Source organism: Cydia amplana, chromosome Z (genome assembly GCF_948474715.1).
Source record: "Cydia amplana chromosome Z, ilCydAmpl1.1, whole genome shotgun sequence".
Classification (NCBI taxonomy): domain Eukaryota; kingdom Metazoa; phylum Arthropoda; class Insecta; order Lepidoptera; family Tortricidae; genus Cydia; species Cydia amplana.
The window spans coordinates 8,035,858-8,050,318 of NC_086096.1; the positions used below are offsets into that span (position 1 = coordinate 8,035,858).

Genomic DNA, 14,461 nt, shown 5'->3' on the forward strand with positions numbered 1-14,461 from the left:
CGTTTTCAGCATAATCATTGTATTTAATTGAGAAAATGTAATTAAAATATTCGTTAGTCATAGATTCGTCATTGCATTCCATATCTAATTAATCGTGTATTTTAGTTTTTACCGTAATCAAGCCGTGTCTGGTAAAACCTCATTATGAGCATTTGAAATGAAACAATAGATGATAGAAGGTACAATACTATAGGTATAGCAGTTTGCAATGCAATAGGAAAATAATAATTTAGTTTTTATATTTTCCTTTTGTAACGAGAACCGGTTTTATTTTGACAAAGTATCGGGTAGTCGAGTCCTTTAAAAAATATAGTTGAAAAATAATATATCCTTGCACAATTATAACAATAACAGCTCTACTCGTACTTTCATATGGCTGAAAGTGGAATTGTTATTAATAAACTCGAAGAGTGGCAGTAACTATTATGTTAGATGATTGCTATTTGGGGGTGCGGAACATACCACAATATATATTTTCACTGGTTCTGAGTTTCTCCTTGTGGAGCGTCCACTGAACGGCGCGCGGCGGCACTTGGGGATCCCCTTTGGTTTTCTTTAATATTCTTATGATTTTTCATGCATGTGATCGTATTATCGAAAAAAAAAATTGACATGACATGTGTCACACTTCTTTTTCTTCTGCCTTGCCGTGCATAGTTGAAACCCCGACAAAGAGGTCAGAATATATACCTACTTAATAAAAAGGTTTCTATATGTGGCGCAAACACTATTACCTAATGTACTATACTTTTAGCTTTTAGAACCTACTATTAAAATTATACCTTTACACGATTTAACATGACCGTCATCTTCTTTCATTTTCTGAATAGAATCTGGGTTTATCTTCATCTTATTAGCAAATCTTGATCGTCTGCGACTGAGAACAAGAAATATAAACATAATCCCTGATAAAACCGTTAGTAATTTATGAAAATGTATATTTATTAATAACAAGAGCTAATTAATACCTATCAAATTGGCGGCGTTTCTCTTTTCCGGGATCATTACTTAAACCAACTTTTATGAAGTGTAAATATTAATATAATCGCTGTTACAAGCGTAATTATATGATAATTTATAATTATTAAGAAAATTAAATCAAAATTCATATCAAAATGGCGGCGTTTCTCTCTTTTACTCCTTTCCGGGATCATTACTTATTTTAACAAACTTTTGTGAAGCGTAAATATAAACATAATCGCTGTTACAGGCGTAATTATATGATAATTTATATTTAATAACAACAAAAGCTAATTAATATCAAAATGGCGGCGTTTCTCTTTTTTTTACTCTTTTCCGGGATCATTACTAAATTTAACAATCTTTTGTGAAGCGTAAATATAATTATAATCGCTGTTACAAGCGTAATTATATGATAATTTATATTTATTAAATACAAAACCTAATTATGTAATATCAAAATGGCGGCGTTTCTCTCTTTTACTACTTTCCGGGATCATTACTTATTATAACAAACTTTTGTGAAGCATAAATATAAACATAATCGCTGTTACAAGCGTAATTATATGACAATTTATATTTAATAAGAACAAAAGTTAAACAAAACTCAAAACGGCGCCGTTTCGTTTTATTTACTCTTTTCCGGTATCATTACTTAATTTTAACAATCTTTTGTGAAGCGTAAATATAAAAGTAGTCGCTGTTCCAAGCGTAATAATTTTATATGTTAATTTATATTTATTAAAAAAAGCTAATTAATATCAAAATGGCGGCATTTCTCTTTTTGTCTCGTTTCCGGGATCATTACTTAAACAAACTCTTGTGCAGCGTAAATATAAACATAATCGCTGTTACAAGCGTAATTATATGATAATTTATAATTATGTCTTTCCTCTTTTTTTGCTCTTTTCCGGGATTATTACGTACTAAATTGTAACAATCTTTTGTGAAGCGTAAATATAATTATAGATGGTCAAGCAGATCTTATCAGTAGAAAAAGGCGGCAAATTTGAAAAACGTAGGCGCGAAAGGGTTTTCGTCCCAGAGAAAATTTGAATTTCGCGCCTTTTTCTACTGACAAGATTTGCTTGACCATCTATATAATCGCTGTTACAAGCGTAAATATATTATGATGATTTATATTTATTAAAAACAAAAGCTAATAAATATCAAACCTACTAAATAAGTGAGGGGCTGAGGAGGAGTTAATAAAGCTAATGTTAAAAAAAACATTACCTACTTATATCAAACTGTGCTCGAAGATTTTCAACTTCAGCAATCCATAGTGAGAAAGACTAGGTATTTTTTTTATATGAGTTTCGACTCCGTCCCATACGGAACTCGATAGATTTGAGAAATTTCCTTTGTATATTCTATCCTATTGTTATGACACTTAAAGCTAGGGTTGTGCTCGCGAGGTCTACGGCTCACAGAGCTCTACTAGTACCTATAAACTGTATAAAAACTATTTAAACCATGTAGCGTTTAGAATAACGTTGATAATAATAAGTATAATATAATTTTATGCTTGTCAAAAATGTGAAATACGAGTAAGTGGTTACCGTATCGTCAATATTTTATGACTATTGTAATAAATCGAAGACAATAAGGTAAAACTGATTTAACGACGTTATCTGTGTCTGTGTATTCATACCAATTAATAGATTTATTGAAATAACGCTACCAGTGTTTAAGAATCGTTTTCAGCCATAAACCAATACCTCGTTCAAATATTTAGTTATATCAAAGATATAGTCTGTATACATAGGTACATATTATTCTATTCGAATATTGTCTAGTCATTAAAATGTTATAAAATTGAAAATTTTATTCAGCTGATAACTTAATATTTAAACTTAAATATTTACCAAAACTAACGACTACTCTTTGCATGTAAGCACCTAAATATTATGATATATTATTAAACAATGAGAAAATTATTTTAGTATTTATTTACAATGTCCATTAATTGTAATAGTTTTCATTTGTATAAATTTAACTACAAGTATATATAACTACACCAACGGATCCCAATATCGGGTTGAGTTGCATCAAGCGAAGATTGAAATACTTGAAGCCGCGTAATAGTTACTCAATCACCTGCTGGCAGCGCGCCAGCGACTGATAATGTTAATTGTCGGAAAGAACACGTACCTAAAACATACTGAACGTCTTCTGAACGATCAAAACCCGATGGCCGAGGTTCATTTCGGTCCGAAGATTGAAATTGTTTTAGGCACGCTGCCAAAATATCAAATAATTTAATTTTTAACAAAATATACCTCATGGTGGAGGTGCTATTAATAACCCACGCCATTTTTAACACGCATCACTTAAACATGAATGTAGTTTATAATTAAAGTTTAAATAAATTGCGGAAGTTGTGATATAAATAAATAAGTACTGGCAAAAATATAACGTGTGCAGCAGCATATTGGAATACACTTATTAATAACATGGTGCGGTACATTATACCTATGCTAATAAATCGCACAATAGTGTAGGTATAATATCTATACGCGTACGGAAGTAATCACATACCCGTGTAAATGAAACCCATAGTCCTTGGCAATGCTTCTTGAATTTAATTATAACTAGTTACGTATCTGTCAAAACCGCTTGAAAGTTGGCAAGTGAGCGGCAAAGATCACTAACGGAGCGGCAAAATTAGCTTATAACATTGAAATTTTTTGATGGCATGACGTTATATTATTTGGATAAATTAGCCTTAACCTCGTTAAAGAGATTAATATTATTTGTATGTCTTTACACATCGGAGGACAAAGGTATTGCGGATATTTGAAGACGTGCGCGGAGCTGAAGCTAATTCTAGAGGCCCTTATGACAGTTTAATGAAATGTATGGTACACTGAGTGGATGCTGTACTTGTCTGCACGCGGAAGCAGCAGCTGTAAAGATTAAAAGAGTTGTTGGAATCAAAAATGAACTAGGCTATTGGGTAAAATCAATTAAACCGCGGGCCAGGAGCATACATCGTCAGTCATCGCCTCCCGGTTGATACTTCGTTAGATGGTAGTTTAGATGCTATCATGAATTAAAAAAATAGTCAGCCGGTTTTATTGTGGTGGAAAGTACGTCAGCTGATTATGTAAAATTGGCGGTTCCACTCTTGACGGCCGGCCAAGGCAAGCCAGAGGCAGAGAGAACGTTTTGGGTAACAGATAACTCCCCCGGAGCACTCGTCGCTGCTGCCTTTCGTTGGGAAAACCAGCGGGGATTGGGTCGTCACATCCCTTCGCATAATACATACCTACTCGTATGATCATTATCATTGGCCTTATTGCGCATTCTGTGGGACAAGGTTGATGTGTGTAAGATTGTCCAGTACTCAGTAGGTATTTATCGGTATATTAATAAAATATGTTAGAACTGCTTGCTTTCTTTAAATATATAATTTAATCATATATTACATCATCATGTCATCTTCCTCGCGTTGTCCCGGCATTTTGCCACAGCTCAAGGGAGCCTGGGGTCCGCTTGGCAACTAATTCCAGTAATTGGCGTGGGCACTACTTTTTACGAAAGCGACTGCCATCTGACCTTCCAACCCAGAGGGTAAACTAGGCCTTATTGTTGGGATTAGTCCGGTTTCGATGATTTCCTTCACCGAAAAGCGACTGGTGAATATCAAATGATATTTCGTACATAAGTTCCGAAAAACTCATTATACGAGCCGGGGTTTGCACCCGCGACCTCCGGATTGAAAGTCGCACGCTCTTACCGCTAGACCACCAGCGCTTCTAATCATATATTACATAATAATCAATAAAAATATGCATTATTAACGAAAACAATGGGTCATACTCCTCAACAACAAACAAGAGCTTAGAAGAAATAAAAGATTGTATTTTTTTACGGAACAGTTATGAAGTGACTGCCGGCTCTTGTGAAATAAATATGATTATGTATGGGTTTTGTCCGGAAGGGTCCCGCCAGCCCGCCTGTGTCACGAACTCGTCCTATATTCCCCTGCACAATACCCCAGATAATTTATCATAAAACACAAAGACTTCGCATCCTTACTGATAAAGTTACTATGTTAACTTCTACGCGCACTAGCGTAGTCAGCTGCGCGTGCTAATAATAAAATGTAATGTAGTATTTATAGCGTAGTAACTATTAAGGTAAAGTAAGACATGATGTTTACTAATTATAACTTTTTCCGCAACACCAGAGTGGGTAACACCAATGCCCATGGATGCTTATTAACGAGCATGCAGGGCTTAGCGAAGATTTAAATTAATTATTACAGCAGGAAGTTCCTAAATAGGTCACTAGGTTGACGGTGGATGGGGCAAGATTATATCATAATAATGACAGGAAATGGCCGCGTGCTTTTCATAGAACTCTATTATGTTTCACAAAGTGAACAAAGACATTGTTAAGAGCCGGGAATAATATGTTTATCGAAGAGTTTTATCATCCTTAAAAACGCAAAGATTAATTAAATTACTAACGTGACCTTAAATAATCAATAAAGTAAATCTGCTAAACGCGTTAATTGTTATGAATGACTGAGTAATTAAATTTTTCATATGACGATATTATAGAATTTGTTACAGTTGTAGGTATAAGGTATTATAACCAACGGGTAAGGTAGATAGGTTTATGTTATAGCAAGGACCCACATTTTTTAAGCTTTTTTTAACCCACATGTTCTTTGGGTACCTACCATCATCAGCAGAAGCTGGGCGTCTTGCGGTCGGCAGATCCAGGCGCGCCGGGCTCGCGCGGCCTAGCGCGCGGCGGCGGCGGCGGGCGCCGCAGTCGCGCCCGGCGCCCACCGCGTCGTCACGCCGCCGGTCGCTTCCACGCAAATCGATACAAGCATGCCACATGCACGTTTTACTACCTCACCTAGACGTGTTATGGCTATTTAAAAAGTTTTATCGCGCGGTTTTTTTATACTTCATTCTAACTTCATAGCAGTTCCTTTTTCGACGCGCTCTTGACAGGTCCATGCCGCAACGTAAACAATACCAATATAAAACGTACGAATTAACAGCTGACTTGGGGAACAGCTGATTATTGTTATGTGGACATAACGGGCCTGTTATAAAGATTTATAGCGATAAGTATTTTAAGACTGCAGTTTAATGTTGAATATGAAATTGAAGTTTGTAAAGGAATACGAAAGTTACTTTTTTAATGTGGTAATCTCTGACATAAAACCAATGGCGCGCGTGATCGTTTGGTGTGTCCGCCTGTTTAATAGACCGTTTGAGATATGCCTTTGATTTTGAGTTTATTCACGTAAACGAAGGCCGCAGTTTGCGTGGACGCGGACGCGGGAGTTGGCAGCGGCGCACGCGTCGCGGCGACGGCGCGTCATGCCCTGACTCGGAGTCGGGAGCGCGTGCTCCGCCAGTGCAGCCTTGTCCGTCGGAGGATATGTCCCTGTTATGGACTACCAATGCATCGTCGTGTATACGGTCATTAACATCGCTCCGCCGCGGTTCGACCAAAATGCGGAATTTTCCGATGGCTGTATCACGTGGCTTAAAAACAAAATCAAAAGGTCAGTGGCACTATTATATACTAGCCAAAAAACTTTCAGTTTCTAAATTTGTCACATACCTATACTTCAAGGGGTTTAGATTTTTTCATTATTATTTACAAATCATTATATTATATAGTAAATCCAGTTATCAACTTAATTACAATTTAAGTAACATGAATTTAGTTTTTTAGATAAATATAATTTTGTAAACCTTGTAGATTGCTTACTTGCTTGACGCTGATTAGTCTATTTTGTTGACTAATTTAGTGTACCTACCTACTTACTTAGTTATGAAACGGCAATTTTTTTAAACTTCAATTTTTATTAATAAGTATTTTTAGTTTAGACAAGTTGGCTCTTGATTGTAGTAATATATAAGTAATACGTAATGATTCATATACTGATAGAATTCTAAAAGAAGTAGATAATTCCGAAATGAAAACCAACGATAAGATGACATCCGTATGTTTTCAGAACGGTAGCAGTCTATCTACGGTCGTTGAAGCTAACTCCCAACAATGGCATAACTCACGGCAATCTTGCCTGCTCGTACTACAAACAAGGCTTAATAGATCTCGCAATAGACACATATAAGCGCGCCATACAACTTCAGCCTAACTTTCCAGATGCCTACTGTAATCTAGCTAATGCTCTAAAAGAGAAAGGGCACGTCTCCGAGGCAGAAGAGTGCTATAACGTGGCTTTACGTTTATGTCCCTCTCACGTTGACACTCTAAACAATCTCGGCAATGTTAAGAGGGAGCAAGGAAGAATTGAAGAGGCAACTAATTTATACTTAAGAGCTTTAGAAGTGTTTCCAAATTTTGCGGCCACTCATAGCAATTTAGCGTCCCTCTTACAGCAACAAGGTTCGTTAAAGTGTTTATTTAGATTATCAAATATTGTCGAATTGTTAATATGACAATATTTCAACCTTGTTTTATAATTTGCGATAATTCACTACCAGAGTTTATACTATCAGTCTACCATCCAGTATCTTTAGTGTCTTGGTTCTTCCTTTATGAGCAATATATTTGAGCTTTATTTTGTACAGTAGCGGGAAATATTTAACCTATCATATTGCTAACTAGTCATATTGCTAATTGTTGCAGGTATTAATTCAATAATTCGTGATTTTTTTTAATACTTTTTATATACATTTATTTTTATATATTTTTTTCTATACCTACGACAAGAATAGTACTTAGTAATAGTAGTACTTAGGTCATATGATTCAAAATGCATATCTTCTAAGTTACATTAAGAATTTTAAATATAATAATCTGACGCATTAAAATATAGAAGGGACTAATATGTTTTTTGAAAAAACTAAAATCGAATACCTGACATAAGTATTTAATTTATTACTGTGTCGTACGTTAACATTAATAACCGGCAGCTAGTCACGGAGAGATTTTATCTGTGATTAACAACATTTCTTATAACTACGTATTTTTTTAATTGTGCCAAATATTTGACTAATTATGAGTATTACTTACAGGGAGGTTGACAGAGGCATTAGCGCATTATAAACAAGCTATAAATATACAGCCAAAGTTTGCCGATGCTTACAGTAACATGGGTAACACATTAAGAGAAATGCAAGATATGAATGGCGCTCTTGCTTGTTTCAGAAAAGCTATCGATATCAATCCTACTTTTGCTGACGCGCATTGCAACTTGGCAAGTATTTACAAAGATTTGGGTATTATTAATAATGCAGTTGAATCATATGAAAATGCCTTGAAACTTAAACCGAACTTCCCTGATGCTTATTGTAATTTAGCACACTGTTTGCAAATCATTTGCAATTGGGATGGCTATAACGAACGAATGCAGAACATTTTAGCGATAGTTGATGATCAATTAAGTAATGAAAAATTACTTTCTGTACACCCACATCATTCCATTTTATACCCATTGTCGAACGAAACCCGGAAAGAAATCGCCGCCCGACATGCTACCTTATATGTTGACAAAGTAAACATGTTGGAAAAAATAAAATTTAAGTTCCCAACAACATTGCATGGGAGGTTGAAGATTGGTTATGTGAGTAGTGATTTTGGTAATCACCCCACGTCACATCTCATGCAATCGATACCAGGACTACACGACTCCTCACGGGTCGAAATATTTTGTTATGCTTTAAATCCAGATGATGGAACCACATTCCGTAGTAAGATTAAGGAAGAATCTGAAAATTTTGTTGATTTATCTTCTGTCACATGTAATGTTATAGCGGCTAAGAAAATATATGGGGATGGGATTCATATATTGGTCAACATGAACGGATATACTAAGGGAGCGAGGAATGAAATATTTGCTTTGAAACCAGCACCTGTTCAAGTGATGTGGCTCGGATACCCCGGTACCAGTGGAGCCGATTACATGGATTACATAATTACTGACGAAACAGCATCCCCAATATCATCAGCCGGATATTTTAGTGAGAAATTAGCTTTTATGTCACAAACTTATTTTATCGGTGACCATATGCAAATGTTTCCTCATTTAAAACATCAGTTCAAAGTAAAGGGTGACGACGAACGATTTGAAGGTACCGTTGCAATAATCAATTCTCCCGAAAACTTAATTGAACCACTTCTAGTAAAGGAAGAGAACGAGGTTGTACAGTTTGAGAAATATCCACCTATTCAAGTGCTTACGAGAGAAGTATACATTCCAAATAAGGTTATTGAAGTTTTAAATACTTCTCGTCAATCGCAGGTGCGTACTACTGACAATGTGGGATATGATAATAATTAATTGGTAATAATAGATTATAATTTTTTTTTTAAAGAACTTGTTTATTGATATATCTGTACCTACCGTGTACAGGCAAGTCATAAATTGGTTTAAAAACGCATTTTGTTATTCGCTCCATATTTTTAATGCAAGTTTATTTGTTTAATGGCATATATGTATTCATTTATTGGAATATAACACGACACATGGAAAAAATTCTTTTGTAATCTCCGACGATTTTGGATGCCAAATTATCCTGGAGGGCTGGCTAAAGAAAACATCATCATCATTCAGTTGCGCTGAATTTTCATACTAGAATACTGGACTTGATTAAAATTTTATTTTATGTTTGATTAATTTGTTACAAGCAAAAAAACCTAGTTTTAATCAATTTATTGAAATTTAGTTTTTTGTAGGTATTTTTCAACGATATGGCAATATACAGTGGAGTTTCGATAAATAATAACAACAAAAAAGTTGCATCTGGTGAAGAGATCCTACATAATGTCATATTTACATCGAGGATGCAGTACAGTCTTCCAAAAGATGCAATAGTGTATTGTAACTTTAATCAATTATACAAGGTCGATCCAGGTGTTATGAGCATGTGGGTGCAAATATTAAAGGAAGTACCAAGGAGTGTTCTTTGGCTTTTAAGTTTTCCTGCTGCTGGGGAACCAAATATACGAAAAGCTGCAGAGGATTTAGGTAAAAAATAGGATCGAAGAAACCAATTTTATTAATGAAATTAATACGAACACAATCGCATACACTTAACTCAGTAAAGAAAACGAAAATATTAGCATTACTGCAATGTTCTGCCGCCAGAGTGCATCACCAGCACAAACCGTAAACCATAGAGTAACTTATACTTATACTATGCCGTAAACAGTTTATTGACAAGTTTTCACAAAATATTTGTTACGAATAATTGATACATCAAGGCGGTTTGTTTAATGTTTGTGCTAGTGGCGCCCCCTACGCAGAGTTTTTTTTATTTTTGGAAAATTAGATTTTTAATCATCGATTTAGGAAGGATTCTTAACAAAAAAAAATACTGTACGAGGCACCACTCTACTTTTTATAGTTAGCTAGATATGGACGTCTAAAGATCGACATTTGTATGGCACTATTGAGCAATTTTTAAGGCGCTTTTGACATGTATATGGCATTTTTTCGACTTTGTATGCCAGTATCAAAATGTTTATGTCACTATTTATTAATTTTGTGGCATTTGTAAGACCCTGACGACATTTGTATGACGCCTTTTCGACATTTGTATGGCACTATGTCGACATTTGTATACCACAATCGACATCTGTACGGCCAAAATAGCCGTGCAAATGTCGCCATACAAATGTCACCAATAATATTTTTTGGCGAAATTTCTTACACATATAACCGATTCACTTATTTATTTTACTATATATTTCAACACTATATTTGCAACCATTATTATGAAATACACATTTTTATTTCGACTGTGTGCCAAAATATGAAGCGTCCTTACAAATGTCATTGTAGTCGTACCAAAATATATCGAAAGAGATTATTACCTGTTTTACATAAATAAAACTAAAATACTTAATGGTGATAGACGCCCAAGCCAACTAACCGCACTATTGCGTCGTAAAGTTAATCTAATCGTTATTCAATAGACAAAGAAGATTTTGGGGGGTATCTTTAAGTCATAACAAAACAAGCGCCGCGCGGGACAACGATAAAAAGGCTTCCCGTGTTTTATTAAATAACGCATTAATTTATCGAACGGATTAAATAAATTCTCTAGAAAATGCTGTTTATAAAAATATAAAGCTATTAATAATACGTTGCCTACATCCAAAGTTATGATCTTTTTTATTGGGCTATGCCGCCACTGGGACACGCGAAAAACGGCAAACTTCGCCGTTTTTGGACCTTCAAATGCGATTTTGTCAGAAACAAATAATATTTAAGGTACAATTGTACATTATTTTTAAAGTTTAAAATACACTGGATATATACATATTCGAGTTTCGACTTCGAGTTTTAGCCGTGGGACAGCAAAAAATGCGTATTTGAAAATTGACCCACCCACTGATCGCAAAACTGTGACACTCTCATACCTATGTAAGATGTTTAACAATAAGGTATACTAGTATCATATTGTGTTAAAATTATACCTATTACCTACGCTTTGCAGGTTTAGAGCCAAGCAGAATTATTTTTACTAAAATCGCATGTAAAGAGGAGCACGTGCGCCGCGGGCAGTTGGCGGATATTTGTCTGGATACGCCTCTGTGCAACGGGCATACCACGGCCATGGACGTGCTGTGGGCTGGCACTCCGCTGGTCACTATGCCCGGAGATACCCTAGCGTCAAGGTGAGTATCTGGTACGCTTAGCCTGAACCGCGAAAATCGAAGTTCGCTAATTGCGGGCATTTTTCAAAATTCATTTATGCAAAATTGTTTAAAACTAATTATGTATTTGCGGCACTTGTGATTGAAACTTTTGGTCCTTGGTCATCAGACATTAAAAAACTAGTAAAAGAAATTACTACCAAACTATTCTGGGTGTCTGGCGACCTACGAGCTAGCGCATTTGTGCGCAAAAACTCAGCCTCACTGTGCAGAGGGGGAACGCGGCCAGTGTCCTGGGAACAATGCCTCAGGCTAAATTTAGGTTTAGACTTATGTTGTTTATAATATTTTATTTATTTATCGTTAATCGATTTCATTGTTATCTGTCTTCCAGAGTGGCTGCATCGCAATTGAAAACATTAAAATGCCCAGAACTGATCGCCAGCAGCAAGATGGATTACGTTAACATTGCAGTTAAGTTAGGATTAAACTACCAATAGTAAGTATATTTAATTAAATTTTGATTGATGATTGATTGTGTTTGACGTAAGAAAGTTTGTCTCACTATAATTTAAGTATTATTGATCGGGTCCTAATGAAAGGTAAGAGCGTAGTTGAGCTAAACACAATATTAACTAGTTCTAAAACGAGTAGGATCGTACCGGATATTAAGAGGTTATAGGAGGCTTCAAAGGGGTGGCTTCAACGGCGCTACGTTAAATGTACCTAATGGATAAATAGACTGTCAAAAGTGTGGTCGAGGTTGGTGTTAAAAAGATGAGCTTGAATTGTACTTTATAATAAAAAATCCCGTTTTCCGTTGAGTCGTTTCCCGGAGGTTTTCAAATAGAATTAATAGTTTGCTATAATAGAGACCTAATAGCTATGTAGGTATAAGCAAAGATTCATTGATTGCTAATATCCATACTATATCCTTACAAATATTATAAACTAGCTTTTGCCCGCGACTTTATCTGCGTGGAATTAGTGTTAGTATTATTAACTGATTAGTGATATGTATATGTTTAAGTTTAGGTTTAGCTGACGGTCCTGCGTTCGAATCTCGGTAAGGGCATTTATTTGTGTGACAACGAAAAGAAGAAGTATGTGTATCGTCGTCTAGCACTCATAGTACAAGCTTAGCTTAGTTTGGGGCAAGGTTGATCTGTGTAAGATGTCCCCTAATATTTATTTTTTACTTATTATTGTCAGTCCTACCTATGTTAATCAGGGTTTTTATTTGTCGAATAACAATATTCTTACGACAACAGTCATGTTTTTCTTATGTTTAATGATGTTTTTTCTCTCTTATTTCAGCCGCCGATACGTCCGCGCGAAAGTCTCCGAGGCTCGCTTCACCAGTACTTTATTCGACTGTACACATTACGCGCGTGGATTGGAGTCTTTATATGATAAAATGTGGAAGCAATATCAGAATGGCGAGGAACCAATCCATATGAAAGCGTTTACATAAATATTGTTTCGAGTGTTACGAGCTTTCGGAAAAACGGTTATTCAATATATCTCAAAAATTGGGTAGTAAAGTGCCCTCTAGTATGTAACTTCTTTCTTAATATCAAAAAGGTATATTTTTGAGGTCATGTAATAAATTGTTCAGTAATTTTCTAGCCTGTCATGTGATTATAATATTAAAATCGGTACATTTATGTAAGAAAGATAATTTAAATTGGTCTAGAATTTCGTCAGCTTCAAATTGTTAATAGTCGAGTACCTACTTACAATAAGTTTTACCGCTTTATTTATACAAATAATTCATGTAATATGCGATATTTTCGATATTGATCTCCAAATGTAAGTTCATATTATAAACGGTTAACATTCAACAATTAAAACTAACGGTTCATTGACGTTTTGGTATTTCGTACACGAATGTATTTGTTGCTCTTAATTTAATCACTAGGATCCGTGATTAAATTAAGCTGATCGCGATGAGATAAATAGGTACGCAAACAAGAGTGACTCGTTCGTTAGCATACCATTGACGTACCATAGCTAAAACGAAACACCCGTAAGGCTTACCATGTCCGTCTGTCTGTCTGTATGTATGATACAGTCATTTTAATCGGAAATTAAGATTTATATCAAAATCATTTGGAATGCAAACAGTGTCTGTGTTTGTGTGTAAGACTGTGTGTGTCATTGTCATTACTTACTGACATGGTCTTATAGATTTATTAATTTAACAAACTTAAGGGATTTGTACAAGCTAACCGAAGGTAATAAAAATCAACGTGTCAAAGTGTGTCTTATTTTTGATGTGTTTAATTTAATACCTTACATGATATGCTAAAAATACTTTGACCGATTTTTTTTAACTAGCCCAATTCTAACAATGCTTCTTAGAGATCACTGTAGTGTGGTACGATACCGATCTGTCAGTGTCATTAGTGACGTTTTATGGTTGAAGAAATGTCACTTTTGACACTGACAGATCGTTATCGTACCGCACTGATCTCTTAGAAGTATTGCTAGAACGTTAGAATGCCGCCTGACGATATAATTTCATTCGGGGTGGCCTGAAGCGTGTTCGATCACTATGATAAGTTGATAACATTATACTTATTCTGTGGATACTCCCTGAAGATGGCATTACTGTTCCATTATTAGAGGTGACTAACGCCATGGGTATGGCCATGGGATACTTCACAGTAGCGTGTCGCAACACAAACTAAATTCGTCTCTGGTTTCGAAATGCGTTGAAAGATGTAATACCTACCGAAATCAATGCTGAAAACTACTTGCCCAGTAGACTCGAGGCGGACGGTATTTATAGGTACTTATGTATTAAGTGCGTTTGTTCAACAAATTTGCTGAAATGCATATGCTTAAAAATATTTATTATTTGAAATTCGTATGGATATTGTCTTTGTGA

At 35.4% G+C, this 14,461-nt stretch overlaps 1 protein-coding gene across 1 annotated transcript; it reads left to right on the forward strand.

The window, feature by feature from the left end:
* The first annotated feature begins 5,923 nt into the window (after positions 1-5,923).
* LOC134661487 (UDP-N-acetylglucosamine--peptide N-acetylglucosaminyltransferase 110 kDa subunit-like) lies at positions 5,924-13,109 on the forward strand. The gene is made up of 7 exons (XM_063517596.1): positions 5,924-6,499; positions 6,956-7,350; positions 7,983-9,208; positions 9,643-9,934; positions 11,409-11,589; positions 11,963-12,067; positions 12,886-13,109. Exons 1-7 carry the CDS (start codon positions 6,384-6,386, stop codon positions 13,040-13,042), a joined length of 2,472 nt encoding a protein of 823 aa, XP_063373666.1. The 5' UTR covers positions 5,924-6,383; the 3' UTR covers positions 13,043-13,109.
* Positions 13,110-14,461: the final 1,352 nt, after the last annotated feature.